General features: G+C 41.6%; 1 protein-coding gene across 1 annotated transcript; it reads right to left on the bottom strand.

Moving 5' to 3' along the window:
• Positions 1-867: 867 nt before the first annotated feature.
• Positions 868-25,373, bottom strand: ADSS1 (adenylosuccinate synthase 1). The gene is made up of 13 exons (XM_033138529.1): positions 25,133-25,373; positions 15,276-15,378; positions 14,342-14,404; positions 13,543-13,593; positions 12,390-12,456; positions 9,194-9,301; positions 8,739-8,820; positions 7,603-7,729; positions 6,666-6,820; positions 5,024-5,148; positions 4,007-4,104; positions 3,231-3,380; positions 868-2,265 (listed from the first exon to the last, which is right to left on the bottom strand). Exons 1-13 carry the CDS (start codon positions 25,331-25,333, stop codon positions 2,213-2,215), a joined length of 1,383 nt encoding a protein of 460 aa, XP_032994420.1. The 5' UTR covers positions 25,334-25,373; the 3' UTR covers positions 868-2,212.
• Positions 25,374-25,860: the final 487 nt, after the last annotated feature.

The following is a 25,860-nucleotide window of genomic DNA, read 5'->3' as shown; positions in this document are numbered from 1 at the left end:
AGACACCTTTGTGCAAGCACACACACTACTCTGGATCCCAGGAAAGACATTGGTCACAATCCAGCCCACCAAAGCTCATTGGTTTTCACTGGGCTTAGGTGTGCTTAGTTCAGTGTTGAATTGTAACCATTGTTAACTAATAAGCAGAAGGCAGTGAGAGTCAATGCAGTGCTCTATGTTCCTGAATTTCTATTAGTTATGAATAACTAAACTATGACCTCCATTTCCAAGCTGTCCAAGGCAATGGTATTGCAAGGGGCAGGGCCCACAATCCCCCACAATAAAAACAATTCAGGAGCACCCAGTTGCAACACACCTTGGCTGCTTTCTTTTAAAACTTGTTCATTGTGTAATGGTAGACCTTCTGGCCTCAATAAGGTCAGAATCACAATATTTAGGATCTGTATAGCCCTTTCTAGGGTTCAAGGCACTTCACAGGCAATATCTAATTATAATCCTTCAAACAACCTTATAAGGCAAGTATCCTCCATGGTACGGATGGATGGACACAGGCTGACACAATCTTTTCTACTGGAACCAGTGGCCTTAAAAGTGCATCCAGACCAACATTCACCATTATGTAATTCCAGCTTGGCAATTCATTGCCCCACAACACACTCATATTCATGGGGAACATGTGGTTGCAATGGCACAATTAATTATTTTTTAAAAATGGAGGCAAGCAGCAACAGATCCAAGCCCAAGGCCCTCTTCTTCACATGGATAACCACACAGAATAAATTAAAAAAAAACACACATTGCTGTTCTGCATGAGCCAAAGAGATTCCTCCTTCATTTGTTGTTGTTGTTCAGTCGTTCAGTCGTGTCCGACTCTTCGTGACCCCGTGGACCAGAGCACGCCAGGCACCCCTATCCTCCACTGCCTCCCTCAGTTTGGCCAAACTCATGCCAGTCGCTCCTCCTTCATACACACTGCTTATTTTGCTGGGATTGGAGACATTCATTGTATTTAAAAGAATTGCTCCACAGTCCATAACAGCACAGCTCCATAGAAAAAAGCACTATCATTCTGTACTCATTATTTGAAAGGCTGACGAGGAGCCGCTCTAGTTAAGTTGTTTTAAGCACATAAGAGCCCCCTGGCTGAAGCAAGTGACCCATCCAGTCCAGCATCCTGTTCTTACAGTGGCCAACCAGGTGCCGACAGGAATCACACAAGCAGACCCAAGTACAACGCTCTCCACTCCAGAACTGGTATTCAGGTGTGACAGAACACAGCCATGAGGGTTACTAGATGATGATAGGTAGATATCCTCCATCTATCTAATCCTCTTTTAAATCTACCTATTTATTCTGTTGATGATCAAGCAGCACAGTGGCAAGTAATGTTGGTGGAAGGGAATCCATGCTATGGCTTGGCAACATAGGATCCAAGACCGGGGATCTACTCGGCTGCAATGAAGGATGTAGTGAAGCCACACACTATCCATCTGGTGATGCACTTCAGGATGTTGCAAAGATTGGCTTCCCGGGGCATTTTCTTACTTTGCTGTGGTTTCTTTGTCCTTGTGCCTACTGTACAATGGCACAAGAGAGCACCATCTCTGAAGGACTTCATGTGGAGTGCCTATTGGGAAATATTTCAAGGGAAACTCTTTATCCCTTAGGTCTGTCGGCTATTTCCAGTTTGACCCACTGCCAAAAAAAAAAAAGGACTTAAGCTATTGCCTTCCTTCCTCCCATGACATAACTTCTTTTGCATCTCTTTTCCCTTTATATCTGAAGAGCTTTTATTTCTAAAATAAGTAGTTGCTTTGACTGCTGGGCTTGAAAGAGAATTACTAAATTGTGCTGGCTTTTACACAAGTCCAGTGCTCCATAACCAGCACAATTTTAAATGCCACATACATTGAACACTGCCATATTATTGCTTCCTGACATAGGAATAGGAACCTCCTCCTTACACCTTCTGCAATCTGGAATAAACTTCACTGTTGGTAGCAAGTTGGAGAAATAATTCAGTGCAGGTTTGGCAATTTTTAAATGTGACCTTAAGATTCCCCTCCCCAAAATTTCTGTTCTTATTCTGTGTTCCTAATTTTTGGATACTGGTACATTTACTTGAGAATATGACAAGTACAAGGCATGTCTAATCATAGTCTAGGAAGAACATCATCTTCATCTCGGTTTGGGTACAGAAAGGAACAGATGTACAATAAACTGCTTCTTGGCACATATGTTCTTTGTGTGTTTAAAAGAGCTGGATCATCGATTCCCTTGATTTTCCAACTCCAACCCATTTCACTGAAGAGGAGAGAAATAAAAAATTATTAGAACAATTACTTGGGGAGTAAACAACATAATGGAATCTATTTTATGATGTAATCCTAATGTGTAGACTAGAGTCTTCAAGAGCAAATGAACTCAAAACTGCAGTGTAGTAGCAGATAGACGTTTTAACATTTAACATTTTATTCTTGTGATTTGCCTCTGAAGTTATACAGACCTACTTCATTTTTTAAAAGGCACACAAAAAGCTTCTCCCTGCCCACTTCCCCCCACCATGCAAATGTTATACATCTCATCTTCCTGCTTACTCACATTTTTTTGTAAACTAAAAAGCCCCAAATACTGTAACCTTTCCTCAAATGGGGTTGCTCCCTCCCGTTGATTATTTTGGTTTACCTTTCTGAACTCCCCCCCCCCCCTCAATTCTACAATATCCTTCTTGAGGAGAGAGTACCAGAACTACACAATATTTCAAAGGTGGCCGTTCCACAGATTTGCACAACAGCATTACGATATTGGCAGTTTTGTTTTCAGTCTTTTTCCTAATGACTCCTAACATGGAATCCACGTTTTTCCACAGTTGGACAATGGGTTGACATCTTCATGGAGGTATCCCCTGTGCCTCGAATATATATTGTTCCTGGTCATTGGCTGCCAGTTCAGATCCTGTAAATATTCAAAGCTGGCACAGGGATTTATTTATTTTTACATGTTGTGGGGAAGGTGCCTTTTGGATTGGGGGGCACAGTCCAATGCAGGACTTCAGCATGGATGGCTCTAAACATTGGATAGGGAAGCACAGGAGAGGGGTCAATCACTACAAGGTTTTTCTAGAGTACTGCAAACAGTGCTTGGGAACCGCTGATCTAGTCAAATCCCCCCAGACCTGGAACAACCTTTCTACCCAGCTGGAAATAATTTCGCATGGTTTGGTAGACACATGGAATGCCCCCTAGGAAGAGTGCCAAAACGATATGTACCTGCCACCCCAACATGGTTCTCCACAAACCGAATGTAATTTTGTGCCTTAGGTGGAAGTTCCTCCCATTTTCTGGCACTTGTTGTGTCGGTTTTCCACCCTGGCATCGTTTCATACTCCACCTCCACTTTCTGCAGTATTTCCTGGTTAGCTTCAAAAACGAGACAAAGTGAGGATGTTTCTATGAGCTAAATGGTTGCAATCAACTGGCATGAACAAAATTCAAAGTGTAATTGGCTGAATTTAAACTAGATTGCATGAAACATGTATGGCAGCTCAGCGGTACAGCATGTCCTTTGCAAACAAAAAGATTCCTAGGCTCAATTTCTGAAGTCTCTAAGCAGGGCTGGGAAAGACTCCAACCTGAAACCCTGGAGAGCAACTGCCAGTCAGTGTCAATTGTGCTGAGCTAGATGGACCAATAGTCTGTCTTTATATAAGGACAGCTTCCTATGTACATAGGGAATAATGGAGAGGGCATTTGGTTCTGTTTAGCAAATTATGGCACTTTAAAAAACAAGTATGAAGTCAACTCTAGAGACCTGTTGACACAAGCAACAGCACTAATCATATATTTGTAGAGTCTGAAGGGACCACAGGGGTCATCTAGTCCAACCCTCTGCAATGCAGGAATCTTTTTGCCCAAGGTGGGGCTCGAACCCACAACCCTGAGATTAAGAATCTCATGCTAACTGTGTGCATACACTTGTAATGTAGCAGTTAAAAGGAGGAAGGGGAGGAAGCCTGATGTTAAGAAACTAAGCAATCGATACATACCTGGAAAATATGGAATTCTTTTGCCACCCAGCTTGTAAGCTACACCAATTTTGATTTCATCAAATACATCCAAAATATCCAGTTTTGTTAATGCCAGGCTGCCCAAAAGAAACATGAGGTAAAATTACATGTAAAACAAATCTTCACTCAACACCTTTAATCCCCTCCATCTGTCTTTATCTAAATTCATTCGGCCAAACTGAATGAATAAATATGAACACAAGAGTAATCACGGAATAAATAATAAATAATAAATAGGCATATTATAGATACATTAATAAACATGTTCAGAAACTTTGCAGAACATGAAGTCAAGCATTACATGCATATATTTTAAAGATTAGGTTTGATTCATAAGTATCAAATGCATTTAAAAAACCTAGATGCAGTGGAGGGTGATTTTTTTTAATTTCTTACTGATCTGCTGGAACCAACCCAAAATGGAAACCTCAAGAGCGGACTAGGAAACCACTTCTAGGGCATGCTCATTGGGCCAGTGCAAATTGAACTTGACCCTTGGGCTAAGGGGTTAGGGGATTAGGGGCAGACCATGGAACTGCATGCCCTCTTGCTTCAAAACCCTCCTCTTTCAAGCAACCATGTTTTTCGGTTAGGTCAGCAGCCTATGAACCTTGGTTAATGCCAACTGCTGTTCCAGCTTTGCTAAACTGTGCAGTGCAGAGTGTTGCATCCCCTTCCCCTAATCTTGCCAAACTGCCAAGCAACTCCATGTTCAAGCCACAAAGCACATGTCCATGAACACGGCTTCCTTTTGCCTGGCTCTTATCGACTGCTTCACTTTCACTCCTCCTAAACAGTGTATATTGCAATCCTGCCAGCAATTCCATATAGACAGATGTTATCATCCTTATGACACCTGGAGCAGTTGGCTCTTATCAATGCACAAAACATAACACTTTGCTAAGCTAATCTTATCTTAAGGTTACCTACATATTTGTACTCCACGGGATAAAAAGTTATGAGTTCCAAGTGTAGCTCAAAATCTGTGATGCTTACGCAGTGAATCCGTTGATCATATGGGCGTATCTCAATATGACAAGGTCAAGCCAGCCACAGCGCCTTTTTCTGCCTGTGGTCACTCCCCATTCATGGCCTCGGGACTGTAAGAGATCTCCCATTTCCTGCCAGAGACAAATATTTAGGTGAGATTTCTGCAACATTAATCCTAAGCATTAGGTGATCAATGTAATGTATTTGCTTTATTTAAAACTCAACAGGTGTGGGATGTACTAAAAGCCAGAGCCAGAATTCTAATTTCCATACTAATTACACATTTTTAATCCGAATTTAAAAAAAATGTGTGTATTTTATTGCCTACTCAGAAAAAGCGCTTCTGCTTAATTGAACAATGCAATTTAGGATGCTGGACAGTATGAGATGCCTGAAGGAGAAATCTGATGGACATCACTGAATGTTTGCCTACCAGGGTTTCACAAGAATGTGTACAGAAAAGATGGAGAAACGCTACATACAGTGTTGAAAGCTAACATTAAGATCATCAAAAATATTCTTTCATCAATCACTTATTCTTATTTATTTTTATTATATATTCTACACTATTAACAGAAATTCTTTGAGCAGGTCATAGGATAAAGGATGCTCAGTTCAGTTAATCCTTGCCTCCAAATGAAAGTTGGAGGATCAGAAAAGAGCATCCTCTTCTGCAGTAATCAGAGTTTACCCCAACATCCAGTTTGGCAAACCTTAGTTAGCATTTGCCCTCCAAACCAGAGTCAGAAACCCTTTTGAAAGTACAGTTTCTGCCAGTTTGCACATCACAGGAAACAAAGAAGAAAGCTACATGTAAAAGCAGAGGAGAGGGAAAGAGGTCAATCCTTGTTCACTATCTACCAAATCACCAATTTGAGAGTATCTGAGCTTATACAGTGGAACATTGGTTCTCGACTGGCTTAGTTGACAAACAAATCAGCTCCCGAACGCCAACAACCCGGAAGTGTTCCAGTTTTCAAACGTTTTTTGGAAGCTGAATGTCCAATGTGGTTGTTGGCTATTGTTTCCAGGGCTCCTGCACCAATTGGAAGCTGTGCCTTGTTTTTTTTAATGTTTTGGGAGTCAAACAGACTTCTGGAATGGATTAAGTTTGAGAACCAAGATAACACTGTGTAATGATTCTGTCTTTAGCGCTCATTTTAATCAGTTGCCTTTGATATAGTTGTCTCCAAATATGGTTTTTTGAGGGGAGGGGCTGTTTTCCCCACCACCACCAGCAGCGATATTGCATCCACCAACTAGTAGCTGCAGATGTAGACAAATCCTGCAGAATAAAAATTCCAGATTGAAAGTATCACTGATTTTGCAAGGATACTGACAGATCACTTTAGATTCAGATCAAGGATGACCCTGGCAACAGTGGTACTTAAAATAACAGAATTATGAGAGTACATAAGCAGTATATATAAGAAAATTAAAGCAGCCAGAAGAGTAAAGTTATCACATAGGTGTGTTTCTTACTTTGGAATGAAGCTTGAGATTTGTGTTGAATCTACTGTGGCCCCAAGATAAAATACGGCCCCTTGGCATAGTCTAGACATGTGTGCATTAGCAGGAGACCTTCATCTTGTTACGACATTTTATCCCACTGACCTTATGTCTTTGCCTTTGGTAACACTAAACCTACATTTATCTGTTCAGTGGGAAAGGCTCCAATTCCCACTCTTGTTGTGTAGGCCTTCACCACACCATACACTTCTCCAATATACTGGGGAGGAATACCAAGCCCGGTGCACACACCGCCCACAGTGCAGTTGGAGGACGTCACAAAGGGATATGTGCCTGCCAAACGAAAGAAAGGAAGATGAACTATGCATGACTTTTGCTTATTCTATTTCAAGATGGCTTCTCCTGTGCATTGTTAGCTACTTCAAGGTGCTTTAAAATATGGGGATAAGAGACCCCTGGTCACGTCAAGGAAGATGAAGGTATGCACAGCACAGAAGATGAAGCACGAGCAAAATTCCACATATATATTCTGATAGAAAAGGACATACACCAGGGATGGAGAACTTGTGGCCCTCCAGATGTTGTTGGACTACAACTCCAAACATTCTGGACCAATGCCCAGGCTGGCAGGGACTGATGAAAGGTAGATTCTTAACACATTTGGAGAGGCACAGGTTCCCCTTGCCCTTGTACTGTACCCTGTTACAGAATGGGAGAGGCTGAACAGGTGGTTTAGTTGACTGATAAGAACAGCTAGCTGTACCTTTAGCAGTGTATAGTATCGTAACTCCCTCAAATTATAGTAAGTTCTGACTTGGTGCACTCCTCTCAAGCCAACACAAAAATTAACTCACATCTCAGAGGTCTTCTAACATGCCTGAAGATTCATGCAGGTGTCACAAATAAGCAGGCATGCATATGGAAGAAGAGCTCTGCCTATCTGGTTCAGCATCTTGTTTCCCACACTGGCCAGCCAGATTTCAGTGAAGGTATATAAACTTTCGTCTCACCAGGTGTATACCTTACCTGAGAAACAGGTGTATAACCTTTCCTACCTCTGCACACAGGAGATCTTACGGAGGCGGAAAAGTATTATGTTGTACAGGGAGACGTACCGAAATCAATGTCGAGCAGTGCTGCGTTGGCACCCTCCACAAGAATTTTCTTTGGAGAGCCATGCAGAGCTTCATACATAAAATAAACACCATCTCGGACCATTGGTCTTATTTTTTCAGCATAGCCCTGCAAGATCCAACATATACACAAGGTTAAATCAAATGTTTCTAGAAGATTGGCTGCAAGCCAAGTATAAAAGCATACCAAAAGCCAAACCGGAAAGTAACCATTTCTAAACTGTTAACTAGGTGGAGGGACCTATAAAGAATAAAATCAGGGTAGTTTCCTGTAGGTTTCACTTTACCCAGGACAGTCACACGTTTTCAGGGTAATGCCCAAACTGCTATACAGATAGAAGGGATAAAACCCAAGTATGGAAAGTGGTCTTCTGCGTTCACAAATCATTTTCAATGTAACTCATACTGTCAACATTATATCTGGGGCAACTCAAGTGTACTTTCATCTTCTGAAATTTAAACGTGTCAGGCATAATCCCACATATCCATCAAACAGATGCATATTCCTTTCTACTATGCCTTAAAACCCTAGTTGGCACATAAGCGGAAAGCTCCTTGGAGCCCCACAACAGTCAGACTCATGAACGCCCACAATTCTCATTCACTGTTATACCAACTGCCAAGTATCCCTAAGCCCAAGTATAGGCAGCACAATTCAGGCCACATACATCGCTACAGAGGCAAATGGCCCCAAAACAAACGATCAGCCAAACCATAATGTCTAGGAAGTGTCCGCTCACAGTCTCTCCAAAGTGTTCTTGTGCAACTCCCATTCATATTGAGGGGCTGCGCAGGAAAGGTTCCTAGTGGATTGTGACCACAGGTACTGTACAACAAGCAAGCTGGTCCTGGGTATTTTAACAGTGAAAGATTTCAATCACTGTACTACAGTATAGTGTACTATCTTTTCTAGGTAAAATAAATACTCTGAGATCAATGGAAAACAATATACTGCATTCCACATATGCTATGCCCTATCAGTTTCGAATTTCCCTTTCCGTTTCAAACTCTTTTCTATTTCATAGTCTTTGTTATTTATAGAAAATAAAAATAAGTTATATAATTTAGTTATATAACCTTGCTTTATTGTCTTAAACACTAAAGTATTACTAGTTTACCTTTAGTTTTTTTAGTTGTCCTTCTGTGTCAACTTCTAAAGAAGGAAACATTGACTTGTACTGGTGAACAAGATTCTTAAATCTGTAAAATATCAACAATTTACTAGCACACATATTTTTAAAGTTGGGTCTTATTATATAAAGAACTTTGGCTATAGGTCACACAGAATGCCACAAAACGAAAGGATTCTCTAAAAAAGATACAGGAGACCTATTTTCAACCTGTGAAGATGGACTGAGCAGTACCCTGTTAAAGCCCACTAGAGACCTGGTAAATACCTCTTGTCCAGGCACCAGTTTGTCTGAAATTGTAAGTGACAATATTTACACACCTATTCCTTATAGCTTCCCAATTCCCCCTACCTGAGTTTAAGGGGTATAGAAGCATTAAGAAAAAGATTTCACGTTAAGCAAAAATCCCCGCCCACTTCTTGCTGTGTGCTTCAGTAGGATACCTTGAAGAAAATTCATCAAAGTCTGAAAGAAGATCACATATCCGAAGTCCTGTCCGTGCCGCTTTGGAAGAATAGGTTGGTCCAATCCCTTTCTTTGTTGTGCCAATGCTAGTGAAAGAAGACAAATGAGTGGTATCAAGTCTTGAAGTAAGAAGACTTATGAAGACACATACATTTTTAGAATGCATTAGAATAGAAATTGGTTGAAAGTATACTTTTTGCTTGATGACCAAAACCATTTAAAAAAGACCCTCCTCTCTCCTCCATTTATTTGCCCGTTTCTTTCTGCTCTTTTGGCTGAGATGTAAAGGAACGTGGGGCTCCTGTATTTTTAATAGTCGTAAAGGTTTATTTATTTTTCCCAAAGAAGCTGGCCATGCACACACACAAAAACACAATCTTCTATACAATTACTAAAGATAAATGAATGCTGTCCTTTTTGTCTGATCACACTCTCTTGCTTGTTTCTCCATTTCAAATGAAGAAAATAGTGGCAGTACCGCGAATGCAACCCCCCGCTTCTTAAGTTAGTGTCTGACTCACCAGTTGAAGACCGATGGCATACAGAACTAAGACCAAGCACTCTTGAAGCCTGACTACATGGATGAAACAGTGGTGGGAGCAGTGGCTGAAGTAACTACTCACTTTCAGATTACCCAAATGGCAGCCCTGCCCTTTCTATCTATCACCCTGTCTTATTCTGGAGCCCTTTTGACAAAAGGTAGCATAGAAATATAAACAATAAGCATAATGGGTAAGATATAAACAGGTTCCCTGACCTCCAGTTCTACATTGCCATTCCCTCACATACTTGCTAACCAGATTTGTGGTGCTGTGGGGAAACCTAGTTAATTTACAGTTAATTTCCAATCTGCTCCCAATCTTCCTTCTCTAGACTTCACATCCACTAGGGGTCAGTCACCCTTCTTTGAATCTGCTTCAGTTGCGTACTGTTAAGCGTGATTTCTTTCAGCAAAGGCATTATTAACAAAGTTTACACTACTGCACAACAAACAATGCACAGGACCAGAAAGCAAGGTACATAAAACTGACTTTTCATGCCAAACTGAATATGCCAACTTCCTATGCTCCGGTAGGTTTGCTTGTTTTCATTACTGCACTGCCAGATCTTTCAGAGCTGTTCTAAATAGGTCAACAAGGTATCACTTTCCAGCTCGCTGACCTATCTACTATAACAGCTAGTACGGGGGCATGACAGGGGTGGACTGGGAGGAAGAGAAGCATGACTGCAAGCATAGCCTGGTAAAATACTGGAAACCTTTGCCATCCATCATGGGTGGAAGACGGGTTTTGCTCCTAATGAGGAGGAATTCACTTTTACTTGAAGCTGAATTCCCCCCACCACATGTTGTTCAGACACTGTGGGATCCTGGCATACATACAACCTATCTGGAAGATAAACTGCTGCAAAGCTTCATGAAGGAGATATGTCTAGGGAACACTGTTGGATCAGATTCCAACTACAGTTACAGAAAAGAATGCATCTCCTTCTGTGGCCTGCCTGGGTGGGTTGAGACTAGCTGTGAGCTGGACTACTTGCTGCATTTCTTATCAAGTCTCAGGGTATGCATGCAACATTATTTCCATAGAACCATGAGGGCGGATTCCCAAATATTGCTACACCTTATCTGATCCAGGATTAGCAGCAGCTTCAGTAACTCTACAAATATAATGGAGGAAAGGGGGAAATCCCAGCTGCTCTTTTTTTCCAATTGCAGTTGCTTCTCCAAGCCTAAACCAATCAATCAAAGAGTGTTGAATTTGACTAGACCAGATTGCAAATATCTTTTGGTCTAGTCAACTTCATTATTAAGGGAAACATCTTGAACAATGGGGCACTGCAGAAGGAGAGACTGCCATACATCAATTTTGTTACCTCTAATATATAGCTCACATGGAGAATCAGGCTGGTATTTCAAACACCATTATATCTGCCTCCGGACAACTTAATGTCGTTTTAATGTCCAAGTTGTATAGGATACCAATAGTGCCCAAGTTTCCCATAACTAGGAAGCAACATGTTGCCATTTCTGCGTAGTGCCACGAAGGAAGAGCCACCATGTTCTGAAATGCAGGACCTGTAGCAGAACATCTTGCATGGAGGTGGAAGAGCTAATAAGAAGAGTGGGTATTGACCCAGGGACAGCCACCATCCTCAGCCTAACTGAGCTCATGAGCATTGCTAACAAACCAGCTATTTTCTCCAGAACAGAAATAATTTGATCCTTTTTTATAGACTCCAGATGACACTGATGTCAAAATGCCTCGTTCCAGTGTTTCTTTTGGCAGTATCCCCAATCTTTTGGGGCACCTATCATTGATGCTGATTTCATGCAATGGCAGATGACCTTTGAAGTCGTTTCCAACTCTATGATTCTTCGGTTTCCTGAACTCATCCTTTTAATTAATGAGTTAATTGAAACCCTGCCAGCATGTCTTCTAATGTCTTATTTATTCTGTTAAGCCAGATAAATTGTTTATTTTTAAAAAACCACAATTATATGCCAGTAGGTACCAAGAACTAACTGAAAGTTCAATTCAGAAATACCGTGGCTGATGTGAAAACAATTAAAGGGCTAGGAGTGAGTAAGTGGAACCATTGTTGAGCAAGACTTACTTTCAATTAAAAAATACTAAGCAACAGGCTCTGTAGGATTTTTATGGGAAATAAAGCACAATATGGTCATGTGGAACTACTGTTTTAATTCTGCTTCCAGGTGATTGTGAAATACCACTACCTCGGCAGCCCTGAAGTAGCCTAGAGCAGAAACAACCAGACTTCTTGTGAGATCAGCACCACATATACTACACCCTTGATATTTTGGTAATTACTTAAGGGCAATAAAAACTAAAAGTTTGCTGGATCAGCCTTTTCTGAGCAGGAGCTTCCATTATGTCTGGGCCCCTATTATTCTCTTCAACATCACACAGCATAATTTTTACTCCATCCAGGAATTCAATATGCCCCATTTAAGATCATGGTGCTGTCTTGTTGCCTGTGGTCCCTGTAAATCTAGAGTTTGGTCATGCAGAGCTCTCTTGGAAGTCAATGTGTATTTATCATTTTTATTTATTTATTAATATGCTGAGGGGATCAAATACAGGGCACCCTATTCTTACAGACTTAAGCCACATCAATGTAGCAGAATTCAGGTATACCAAGATGCATACTTACTTTTTCCCTTCTTGCACTTGCCGCTGCACTTCTTGAAGTCCATCCGCTGCCTGGTGAAAATCAAACACTGCACAGCACAGGAGAAGCCGCATGGAGAAGAATCAAAGGAGACAAAAAGTTTGACTTTCAGGTGTCTCTCACACATTATTTGAGTAGCAAAGTGACCAAGTTAAATAAGCCTTTGTGATTCTTAGTAACATCATTTCTGAGAGCCAGGCAACTGGATTGGATCCAGACATTGGATCCGTGATGTTTATGGACTGCCTGCTCCAACTGTCTCTGCGTCTGCATTTGTTTTGTTACCTTGTTAATGTTGTAAGCTATTTATATTTTGGACGATATCTGGGGTTTATTTTCCAGAAACAACAGCATTAAATGCTAAATACAAAACTGCCAGCAACTTTTAAATGTATCTTATTAAAAATAATTTCTACTACTGGAAGGTATAGGTAAATGCTCCCTCCTTGTTCTATTAAAATTAATAGGCTTTTGCACCACACTTGGCATTTTTATACTGAAAGTTATTAACAATAAATTGATGCATATAAAAGGTTGGTGTTATATTATCAATACATAGTACTACTGATATCCAGCAGTTAGCAACTTATGCTAAATACATATATATATATATATATATATATATATATATATATATATATATATGTATTAATTTTGTTGTATAATGAACTTAATCACAATATTGGCATTCACATAAGGGACTAGTTCAGCAGAAGCACCTGCTGGAGGAAGGGAAGGAGAAGGCAAATTTTGCAGAGCCCATCTCTCCCCTGCAGCTATTCTGGGGCTTCCCCCCTGCTTCAAAAACCCATAACAGGTTTTCAGGGAACTTCAGGAGCAAGGAGTAATTGGCAAGAATCACCTCCCCACCTCCTCCACTCGAGTACCCGGTCAATGAAATCAACTCATGGGAAGTATTGATCCAGCCCCATACATATTAAGCAGGGGGAGGTAGGTTTTTTTAAACTCTTAATTATTGCACTGAGCATATTCAAACAGAGATTACTCACCATCTATGTTACGAAACACAAACTCTCCTCAGTGCAAATAATGGGTTTGGATGGCCAACAAAGATCCTAGAAGTGTCTATAATCTGTTTGTATATAAAAACTTTCTCTACCAGACTGCCACTTACCAATGTGTGCCCTGTCTGATATGATGAGTCTTTTCTCCCAGTCTCTTAAACCTGTCAGAAGAAATGCAGTGCCAGTTAGGTTTCTGCTCCCAAGAGGCTACAACACCGAGGTACGAGTTTATTCAGCTGTCCCATCAGTTTAAAATAATTTATTTAAAGAAAAGAAACGCAGACGCAGCAAATACACATGTCATGTATTATGAGCAAAACCAGAACAAAATCAATATGTGCTCCATATGGAGTAGTTTTTGTTAAGAGGGCAAAGTTCACATAGCAAGGAGCCCCCAATATTGTTGGGTTGTCGTTTTTTACACACAACTCCCTCCACAGCTATATTAAGCTAACTGACTTTCACCTCCTGTCATAGTAGGAGTTGTACAATGCAAATATATGAAGCAGTTTTGTGTTTGTTTGAAACATTAATTACCCCTGCTTGCGTTCAAGGAACTCAGTTCTGTGGCAGCATATTTACTCAATTGTGATTTGCAAATGAGGATATGTGACATTAAGAGGAGCCTCCTCTGGATATTGCTGTGGCAGGCAATGCGTGGAACAAACTTCAGGAGCTCTTTACCAGGTGAACATTCCAGAAACATTCATACAGTCTGTTTATTCACTTGTGATTTGGATGTCATGTTTAAATAATAGTATGCCTAAAGCATCTTATTATTTGAATGCATGCAGGTTTAGGCATACTATTATTTAACCATGACCTGTAAATTCCCCTGATAAATGTGAAATTACCTGCGATAGGAAAAATACACTGCTTTTAAAGAAAATCAAAACATTACATACAAACCTTTTTTCTCATTTTTTTCAGCTTCTTCAAATAAGCCTGGCAAATGTATGACCACCCCATTCCCTAAAAAAAGACATAGAAACGTGTAATTGTGACAGCAAACCATTAAACAGTCATCTTTCAAAGTAACGCACAAAGCATTAGGGTACTAGCAGCTGTCCTAATGCTTAAGTCAAACGCTTTCCCAACTCCATTAACTGAAGTAATCATTCAATCAATCAATCACCACCACCACCACCACCACCACCACAATACTCTGCCCATCTGGCTGGGTTGCCCCAGCCACTCTGGGTGGCTTAACACATAAAAACATAAGTTCTGTATCCAGGCATAGGCAAATTTGGCCCTCCAGATGTTTTGGGACTACAACTCCCATCATCCCTGACCACTGGTCCTGTTAGCTAGGGATGATGGGAGTTGTAGTCCCAAAACATCTGGAGGGCCGAGTATGCCTATGCCTGATCTGTATCCCTTCAATGCATTAACCTGGAATGCTAGTGAATGGACCATTCAATCAAGCATACAAGTCCAAACTTAGTAGATCTTCTATAGACTGCTTTGATACTTGAATTCCTATTACTTTTTATAAAGCTGCTAATTAAATTCCAGGAGCAATGGCAACCATGCTGAAGATACAGGAGGATTACCCACCCCCCACCAAAAAAACCCTCTATGCAATTGCTTCTCTTTGAATCTTCTGGAAATTTCTTATTTTCCACACTAGTGACAGTCAATAGGTCACCTGTGATATCAAAGGAGGGAAGAAAAAACTGAGTGTTTAATCTTGTCTTATTGTTTAAACTTAACCCGATTCAAGCTGCAGTAGTGGAAAGTGGAAACAATAAATATTATTGCTCACGCAATAAAGAATCCATTTATAGCTGAATTTCCCCAACTTGAATCTCAAGTCTCCAAACAAGACATTTATACTTACCAATTAGAGAAATTGCCTTGGGATTAATTATACCACTAGGGAAGAGGTGAAAATCATATTCCTTCCCATCAACAACCACGGTATGGCCTGCATTATTTCCACCCTGCCAAAACAAATACAAAAAATGATTACTTAATGTTAACCTGTTTTTACTATAAGCAAAGAATGCTATTGATTTGGACTGAAAATATGTGTTCATGTTTTTTAATCGCATTCATAGTTAACTGAATTTCAGCCTAACTATATTAAGGATTTGAACTGCTATTGTTATTCACTGCTCATCTGCTTCAGAAGGGGTGGGGATGAGGGTGGATGGAGATCTGCCAAGACAAAAAAAGGAAGAAAAACAGCACCACTGCCCCCCAAGTCACTTTACTCCCACCACTCCCACTACCACCACTTAGGATTACTCTGTAACTGATTTAATTCATTTACTTCAATATTCGTTTGTTGCCTTTTACTGTACTAAGGTAGGTCACATAAAACAGATTGCAGAGCTTTTCCATCTGCTCTGTTGTTAAGACCAGCTCTGCCAGACTCCTCCTACAACTGTTATCCACATCCACCATTCCATCAGAGAAAAACAGGACTACATGGCATCATCAACTCTGCTGTAAGAGCACTAACTTTTGGCTCCTCTGCTCCTTAAAAATCTTTCAGCTGTAGCTGCTAATTGAATCTTAATTGTCGCAAATTTCTTCATTGAGGGGGTCTTAAAAATATATGTTTGGGTGTGAGAAATTCAGATCTGCTATTATTTTTGTGACTGGGCAACATTTACATTGATAAGTCTACATAATATTGCTTTTGGAAAACCAAAGAATTTTTATTTTACCTTCTGTAAATGTCAGGTGTGTGTATATATATATATATATGCACAACTTTACATACATGTTACTTACAAAGCAAAACAAAATTAAATTAATGTAACCCAAATATAGTTTCTTGTAAGATTCTCCACTCCGAAAAACATCCATGGACATTTTGCATTTTGACACCATTATGATATGGAAAGCACTTACTGTAGAAGTGAGCCCAGCTGCTATTACTAAATCTCTCTTATTTATTTAATCTTACTCAGTAACTACTCTTCTCTTACAGCTGTTGGCCTTTTCACAAGACACCTTAATTCTAATTAAAGGTCCCTTCTCCATTTCAAATTAGAAACACTTGTAATGCATATGCAAACAATCATCAAGGTGATGTGGGAATAAATGTGACTTTTAAGAGGGAAAAGAGCAAAACATATTTACTGAGCTGCACAGCATGTGCTATGTACACAAGTAGCCCAAGAGGGCTTTTTATGATTATGTAGACAAATTTCATAAGATGCCTTTTGTATTTTCTGTGTCTACAAATTAAACAAAAATACTGCAGTGATTAAAAGTCTAGATTAAAAGGCACTAGACAGTAAAATTGCCTCTGTTCCCTTTCATCAAATTATATAAATACAGTATTAACACCCTACTCACCCAGGCAAGTTATACAAGGAAGTGAGCTTTGATATTAACTTGCCTGCAAGTATCATAAATTCAAACAACAAAGAAGATAAAACAAATATCATTTGAACTTAATTTTCAGTTACTGACTTGATTGTTACCCAGGATAATAAACCTAAAATTTTGATGAGGGCACTGCAAGCCAGCCTTGTTTTCTTACAGAGCTTTGGTAACTTTAAACTTGACCTTCTCATATAATACGGGTGATCCTGGAGCGATTTTATCAGTACCCAAAGGAGAAGCCCAAGTTTAAAATAGCAATGTCACCATGTAGTTTTAAATCCTCCACAGCTGTAAGGACTCCCATAAGTGAGGCTATTTCTTCAGATGCAAACAGATGCCCGGGAGATAGATATAATAAACAAAGAAGCATAAACAAGGTTGCCTCCAAAATGTATTAACGAACAACATCTTTTGAGATGTAAAAATAAATTAAGATACCCACATTCAAAACCTAAGAGAGAGACTGAAACAAAACCAATCATGAAACTATAACTGATAACACCAAGGTTGCAGGCTCAATCCCCGTTAAGGGATAGCTGCATATTACTGCATTTCAGGGGGTTGGACTAGATGATCCTCATGGTCCCTTCCAACTCTATGATTCTACGTATCTGCATCTCACCTCACTACCCATTTTATTCTTCTCTGTCTTTCACGCTGTCAGAAGCAAGCTTCCCGAGGACGCATGGGATTTTTGCTTTGTTTTTTCGCTTATGTTACTAGACAGGCTGCCTCACTCTGGGTAATAAAAGGGCCAGTTTTAAAGTGGCAGATATTCATAGAAACAGAGTTGGAAGGGACCTTGATGGTCAGCTAGTCCAGCCTCCTGCAATGCAGGAATCTCAGCTAAAGCATCCATGACAGATGACCATCCAACTCTGCTTAAAATCCTCCAAGGAAGGAGAGTCCACAGCCTCCTGAGGGAGACTGTTCCACCATTTAACGATATTGGGATATCATTAAAAGGATGTCAATAAAAGTTCAGTTATTTGTATCAAAGGGCGTGCAAGCATACTCAGAAGGCAGCCCCACTCTGTTCACGAAGGGTTATGTCCAGGTAAGTGCATGATTGTGGCTTTAGCTTATTTCAGCAAGGAACAGTGCGGTGGGACACAAACACTCACCTGGCTTCCGATCAGGCACATCACTGCTGCTTAACAGCTGATGCAAGAAGAGGAGCAAGGGGGACATGACATTTCTCCCCATCTACTTCCCAGTGAGCAGCAGTGACTGACCTGCAGCCAGGAGAGCACAGCTACCCCACCACTGACTTATTATTTTTTACCACCGTTGATGGAATCTTTCAAGAAGTTGGAGATGGCATGTGAAAGTGGTCCATGTTTCACAAGCATACAGAAGAAGAAGAAGAAGAAGAAGAAGAAGAAGAAGAAGAAGAAGAAGAAGAAGAAGAAGAAGAAGAAGAAGAAGAAGAGTTTGGATTTGATATCCCGCTTTTCACTACCCGAAGGAGTCTCAAAGCGGCTAACATTCTCCTTTCCCTTCCTCCCCCACAACAAACACTCTGTGAGGTGAGTGGGGCTGAGAGACTTCAGAGAAGTGTGACTAGCCCAAGGTCACCCAGCAGCTGCATGTGGAGGAGCGGAGACGCGAACCCGGTTCCCCAGATAACGAGTCTACCGTTCTTAACCACTACACCACACAGTAGACAGGCAAACTAATATCAGTGTACTGTATGAAGAAAGATCACCAGTGTCGAAGCAATGATTCTTCAACATCAACTTCGTTGGACTGGTCATGTTGTGCGGATGCCTGATGATCATCTTCCAAAGCAACTACTCTATTCCGAACTTAAAAATGGAAAGCGTAATGCTGGTGGTCAACAAAAAAGGTTCAAAGACTCTCTCAAGGCAAATCTAAAAAAAAAAGTAGTATAAACACCAAGAACTGGGAAACACTAGCCTGCGGGTGCTCCAGTTGGAGAACAGCCTTTACCAAATGTGTCATGTGTTTTGAAGACGCTCAAACTCAGGATGAAAGGGAGAAACATGCTAAGAGGAAGGCACGCTTGGCAAATCCACACCGTGATCAACTCCTGCCCGGGAACCAATATCCCCACTGTGGAAGGACGTGTGGGTCCAGAATTGGCCTCCACAGTCACTTATGTTCTCACTGTTAAAAGAATGTTTATGCAAGACAATCTTACTCGGCTATGAGTGATCGCCAAAGAGAGATTTTTTTTACCACCATGGGTGGTGCTACTTAGATTTTCTGCCTCTGTGGCACCAAAATGTATCAGATCACCACAGCAAAACACCAGTGTTGGGCTATATAAATAATTTAACCCATAAGACTTGGGAGTTCTGATTTTTGTTTAGCACTACATAAAGTATATACACCTGCACTCATTCTTAATTTAAATTTATGACAGCATAAATAAGTTACCAGCTTTCATTTTCATAGATAACTCTGTGGTATTAAAAGCCAGAAATCCCAGCTCTACTCTTAATCCTGTGTTGTTTTTTTAATGGGATTATGATGACTACCTTTCAAACATCTAGCTAAAGAGGTATTTATAAGTGGCAAGATGAAGATTTTTGTTAAAATTATCAGCTCACATTTGAGTACTCTTGAGAGGCAAACCAACACAAACCTGTTTGAGAATAAGCACCAGTGAACTCGGATTTACTGAACTCAGACATATTTCTGAACTCAGAACTGTGTTGTTTAAATGCTTGGGTGTAATAGTGAGACCTCTCATTTTTTATTTCTTAACATCTCTCTTTGACTTCACTCTTCAGTTACCTTCCCACCCCACCCCAACACCTCATTCTGACATCAGAATATGCCCAACATCTTCCACAGGGAAGGCAAATAATGTAGTCAGCTTCTCTCTCCCCTGGCCTTCCATCTAACTGTCCAAGTGCCTCTTATTCAGCTTAAAAGAATTTAAGATGCATGTTGTTCAGTTGCTTTGATTGTTTGGCGCAGTTTGTGCTCCTGTTCTCAGTTGGGCAAGACTTTTTTTTTTAAGGAAGTATTCTTGCCTTTCATGGTTTCCTTGATTTTGCTCATAAAGCAGCTGGCATCCGCTTGAATTTCATAATCTGAGCCTCTATTATTGTGGTTTTAAATAACCTCCATTAATCCTGAATATATATTTTCTACTTCCTCTTTCGAGATGAAATGTTTAAGAATGTACCTTAACTTCCTGAGGATTTAATACTGTGTGCTAAACAGATGATGACCCAATAAAAGCCTTGACTGTACTGAAAAAAGCTCTAAACAAATTGAGTGGGAATATTTGGGAGAATATTTTTCAAAAGGAGGTATCAAGGTTAACTGGCAAGTGGGATAAGCTTATGATCAGTAGTTGACTAGACAAGGAGATGTAGCAAACTAAAGAATATAGACTAGGATGATAAGATGATGAATGGATGTAATATGTTTTATGTAATTTGAAAAATGTGTAAAAATAAAGTGGGGGGAAGAGAACTATGAAAAACACAGAGAAATTTAAATTCACTGACGGAAAACAAACTATTTTTAAAAATCCATATCATTACATAATAATAATAATAATAATAATAATAATAATAATAATAATAATAATAATAATTTATTATTTTTACCCTGCCCATCTGGCTGGGTCACCCCAGCCACCCTGGGCGGCTTCCAACAAATATTAAAATATATTAAAATATCACAGATTAAAAACTTCCCTAAACTATCATAAGATTTAAAAATGAGAACATAAGAGCAAGCTGGATCAGGCCAGTGACCCATCCTGTTCTCACAGTGATCAACCAGATGTTTATAGGAAGCATGCAAGCAGAACCTGAGTTTAAAAAAATGTGAAGAGATAACTTGAGAGTTCTTGCAATGGTATCAGCTTCCCTCTAGCCTTAATATGAAGCTACTGGGAGTAGACATTAAGGGATTTCAAGCATGGTATAATCAGTATTCATACCCAGCATTATTTACCAGTTGCATTTGCAACAGGTGTGGCCATGCAAATTCTAGATTAGTGTCTGGATGCTGCAGAATGATGCCCAACATACTGTGGCTGAATCTTGGTAAGTTGGAGGTCTTGTGGCTAGACAATCCACCGTTCTGGGAGCTGTGCAATTCGAAAAGAGTTGCACTTCCCCTGAAGCAGATGACATATAGTTTAGGGGTGCTCCTTGATACATCTTTGTCGCTGAAGCAGCTGTGTGGCTGGAAGCACCTTTAAGAGCTTCAGGAGGTATGCCAGCTGCAACACCTTCTGGACACAGTGACACATGTTGATAAACTCAAGAGTGAACTACTGCAGATGTGTTCTATATGGCACTGTTCTTGGTCCAGAAGCTGCAGCTGATACAGAACGTGGTGAACGCTAGATGCCAAGGTTCTTACCACGAACCTGTAACACTGCTCTTAAAAGCAAGGCACTAGCTGTCAATCAGCTTCTGGGCCAGGTTTAAGGTTTCGGTACTAACCTACAAAGCCCTAAACCTAAACAACCTGGGACCACCTCCAAAAGGATATCCCAAAGCTAGGTGAATGGGCACTAAAATGTCAACTGCAATTCACTGTAAACAAGTGCAAAGCGATGCATACTGAAACAAAAAAATAAATCCTATACAGTGGTACCTCTGGTTGCGAACGGGATCCGTTCCAGAGCCCCGTTTGCAACATGAGCAGAACACAACATGAAGCGCCGCGTCTGTGCATGTGCATGACACGATTCGGCACTTCTGCACATGCACAAGGCGCGATTTGGCGCTTCTGCACATAGCACCGAACCTGGAAGTAAACCGTTCCGGTACTTCCAGGTTCGGCGCATTCGCATCCCGTGATGAACACAACACGCAACTAACATATCCAGAGGTATGACTGTATAATACAGAGTCCGAACTGTCGCCACATGTCAAAAAGGTTACTGTAGCTACACAATGTTACAAAAGGGCAACCAAAATTATCAGGAGTGGAACAACTTCCCCAAAAGAAAGGTTACATTTGGAACTTTGTTCAGAAAAAAGGTGAATAGGGCAGTTATGACAGAGGTGTATAAAATGATGTGTGGCGAGGAGAAAGCAGGTATATTTTTCTCCCTTTCTCATACTATTAGAATTCAATGAACCTGAATGTTGGAAGGTTTTAGACAGACAGAAGGAAGTATTTCTTAACACAGCAGACAGAGAAATCCACTGCCACGAGATGAAATAGTTGGCAAAACCAGCTTTAAAAGTGGGGTAGGTAAATTAATGGAGCATAAGGCTGTCAATGGTTAGTAGCCATGAAAGCTATACTGTATACTAGCTCCACTGTTGGGAGAAAATATGTCTTTGAATAAAAGTTGTTGGGAATCACAAGTGGAAAGAGTGCTGTTCCACTAATTTCTGCTTGTGGGGCTTCCCATAGGTCCAGCCACTGTGCTAGACTTTGTGGGCCAATAGTCTGACCCAACTACCCTGTTCTTATGTTACCTAACACAGTGTTTTTCAACCACTGTTCCGCGGCACACTAGTGTGCCGCAAGATGTTGCCTGGTGTGCCGTGGGGAAAATTGTGTTTATTTGATTCCTATTCAAGAGAATTACTTTATATATAGTCAATATAGGCACAGAGTTAAAAATTTTAACATTTTCTAATGGTGGTGTGCCTCGTGATTTTTTTCATGAAACAAGTGTGCCTTTGCCCAAAAAAGGTTGAAAAACACTGACCTAACAGAATGTCTTATCCATACAGACCTGCCCAATCACTAAGTTCTTCTACTGAGCCTTCCCAGGTCAAGGCACAACTTGCAGATGTTGCCATTGTGGTGGAACAACCTCCTCTCCAAAAGAAAGGAAGGCTGCCATTTCAATGCCTGCTAAAGAGTCATCTGTTCTCTGAGGCCTTTTCCCTGACCAGTTATATTGATGATCTTACCTTTTATTTGTACTTCATTGTTTTTGTGAACCACCTTGTGATATGTTATGAAAAGCACTAGATAGATATTTTAAATAAACTGATGAAGTGCTCTGGTTAGTTAGAAAGTATGCCCAGGCAGAAAACAATTAATGGATAGCAACATGAATTTCTCAGAATAATTTCTTTAGTGCCATGGAGAGGACCCGTCTACAGATTTATTTGCATTTAACAAAATTTATAAAACCGCTTGACTGTAATAAAACCTCTAAGTGGTTCACATGAAATATTAAAATTATAAATAAAAACCACTTCAAAATGATTCAAAGCATTTAAAAATAAATAAAATTACTAGTAAAAGAGTAAAACATGTCAATAACAACGTGCCTGGATAAAGGTAAAGGTAAAGAGACCCCTGACCACCAGGTCCAGTTGTGTCCGACTCTGGTGTTGCGGCGCTCATCTCGCTCTATAGGCCGAGGGAGCCGGCGTTTGTCCGCAGACAGCTTCCGGGTCATGTGGCCAGCATGACAAAGCTGCTTCTGGCGAACCAGAGCAGCGCACGGAAACGCCGTTTACCTTCCCGCTGGAGCGGTCCCTATTTATCTACTTGTACTTTGACGTGCTTTCGAACTGCTAGGTGGGCAGGAGCTGGGACCGAGCAACGGGAGCTCACCCCGTGGCAGGGATTCGAACCGCCGACCTTCTGATCAGCAAGCCCTAGACTTTGTGGTTTAACCCACAGCGCCACCTGGGTCCCATCAACGTGCTTGGATAGGCTTCCTTAAACAAAAAGTTTTTGAGCAGACCTTGAAAAGAGTCCAACAAAGGCACCTGATGTCAACAGGCAGGGAGTTCTGAAGTGCAGGCACTGCCTACATTTTATTAGATTGATTTCTTACAACTGCAAAACATGTATTTTGTAGTGCCTGTAACAGTGACAGTTCCACAGACCAAAGCAGCCGAGAGTGCATACATGGGGCAAGGCAAACCCACAAACTGGCTCCTAGCTGTTAAGGGTTTTATATGCCAACAATAACACCTTGAACCTGGCCGGATGAGGCGCTTGTTCAGAGAGAAGCCGCCAGATGATTACTAATTGCAATTGAAAGATGTTCCCAAGTCCCAGTGTGTCATTTTCACAAACCCCACAACAAGACTAATAGTGGAAAGAACTGGACAATACACAACTACCGGTACATTTCACATATCTGGTTTATTTCACCATTCCTCAAGTGAGTGCACAGACACACAGCTCATTTTACCGTCACAACCACCCTGTGAAGTAGGCTAGACAGAAAATGTGACTACTCAAATTGGCTTAATGGCTATGAACCCCCATCTCCCCAATCCTAAATCTATACTACCGCTGCCACCCTCGACCGGCTCATTTAGAGTCTTAATATGTGTGACTGGAGAAGGCAGGCAGGCAGAATAAAGAAACACTGCTACCTTCGTCACATTTAGCTTGGCCCACGATAATGCATACTATGTGTGAGTGTTGAGCTGCTCTAGTCACCTTCAGCAACCTTCCCTTGCAGACGGTCGTCACCTGACACCTGCTGCAAATACCCGCCCCCGGCAGATTCACTACTGTCCAGACGCACAGGTTCTGGGGCACTGAGACCATGCTTGTCTGGATCTCGGGATCTTATGTCATTTATCGCCAAGGGTCAGCTATTTCTATTTGTAGCTCAAGGCGTGTGGGCTTACTTTCCTCTTCCCAGAGGCATTCAGTCTGCAGCAAGTGTTAAAGGGCGCCACTCTCCTCTGTGCTGTAGCAGCAATGGAGGACGCAAAGTAAGGTGGGTGGGAAGAAAGTGAAGAAGGGTAAATATGGGGGGGGGGGAGGATAGAGGAGGGGTAAACAATAAGGATTAATGCACCAAAAATCATAGAACTGTAGAGTTGGCAGGGACCCTGAGGGACCCAGCTGTCCCATGCGGGGAACAAACTTGCAACCTCGGCATTAACATCACCACGCTCTAACCAGCTCCAAAATAATAATAATAATAATGATGATGATGATGATTCCTTGTTGGCATCCATCTGTCTCAAGAGACGATGGAAGAATGCACCATCTGGGGTAAGGTCAAACCACTGGAGATATAGCAGCTAATAATAATAGTAAATAAGTGGAAAGGAAGAGGAGATGAGAGCAGGAATATGACCTACGGTAGGTTAAAATCTCAACGCAGCCATGAAACTCACTCAGTGGCCGTGACCTTGGGCCAGTCGTGCTTCTCTCAGCCTAGCCTACACCGCAGGGTTGCTGTGCGGATAAAAAGAGGGTGGAAACTCCGGGAAAGGCTACAGTCTTGAAAGGGAGAATGGAAGGATTTGAAACGGCGGCAACTACCATCGCCACCATATAAGCCACTAGGGATTCCCTCGGAAGCAGGGCAGGACAGAAAGGTCACACAAATACAAGAGCAAACAGAAAAAGCGGCAGCGAGCCTTTCATGGAAGACTTCAAAAGGGCTGAATTCGTGCCACCACCCACCTGGCACCTGCAGACGACGTCGGCCTCCGTGGCCAGCAGGTCCACCACCTTGCCTTTGCCTTCGTCCCCCCACTGCGAGCCCAGCACCACCGTCACCCGGTTCCCGCCCGGCTCGCTCCGCAGCCGCTTCAGGCCACCGGCGCCGGCTGGGTGAGGGGCGCGGTCATTGGACGCGGCCGTCGCCGCCCGGGTGCCCGACATGACGCTGGCTGGACGGCTCTTTCGGCGGCGGCGGCCTGAGAGGAATTGCTTCTGCTCGCACGAGCCCACCTCGAGTGCCCGCGCCACCCGCTCGCCCGCTCTTCGAGTTTTTTTATGCCGGCCCTCGGCCAATCGCGGCGGCCGGAGCCGTGACGTTAAGCATAGGGAGGAGCGGGGTTGGGTGTCTGCGAGCCGGAGGTGGGGCGGGGGAAAGCAGTTGGGGGCGGGCCTACGGGCGTCTCGCCAAAGAGCGCGCGAAGCTTTCCCGAGGGGAAAGGGTGGCTCGCCTCAGACGAAGCAGGCGACGGGGGCTTAGGAGCTGTTATTCCCCCCCCCCCCCCAAAAAAAAACAAAATTCGAAATAAAACATTATGCATTTGAAATAACTTATTCGAACCGAGCATTCCGTCAGCTAAGAGTTCGCTCCCCTTAAGAATGTACCCCCTATCGTGCAAATGTTAAATAAACCAAGACGAAAACTTAAAAAAAAACAAAAAATAAATCTCTGCGTATGAAAGTTAATATAG

Source organism: Lacerta agilis, chromosome 1 (genome assembly GCF_009819535.1).
Source record: "Lacerta agilis isolate rLacAgi1 chromosome 1, rLacAgi1.pri, whole genome shotgun sequence".
NCBI classification, from domain to species: Eukaryota; Metazoa; Chordata; class Lepidosauria; order Squamata; family Lacertidae; genus Lacerta; species Lacerta agilis.
The sequence above is the reverse complement of the archived record's forward strand: the minus strand, read 5'-3'. Positions and strand labels throughout refer to the sequence as shown.

What these genes read in the sequence shown, in the direction of transcription:
- ADSS1 (XM_033138529.1), bottom strand. Translation starts at nt 25,333, where the DNA reads ATGTCGGGCACCCGGGCGGCGACGGCCGCGTCCAATGACCGCGCCCCT. An exon ending in CAAGGCAATTTCTCTAATTG is followed by an intron (nt 14,405 to 15,275) that starts GTAAGTATAAAT and finishes GTCTTTTTTTAG; the next exon opens with GGAATGGGGTGGTCATACAT. An exon ending in ACTGCTCGACATTGATTTCG is followed by an intron (nt 6,821 to 7,602) that starts GTACGTCTCCCT and finishes TTCGTTTGGCAG; the next exon opens with GCACATATCCCTTTGTGACG.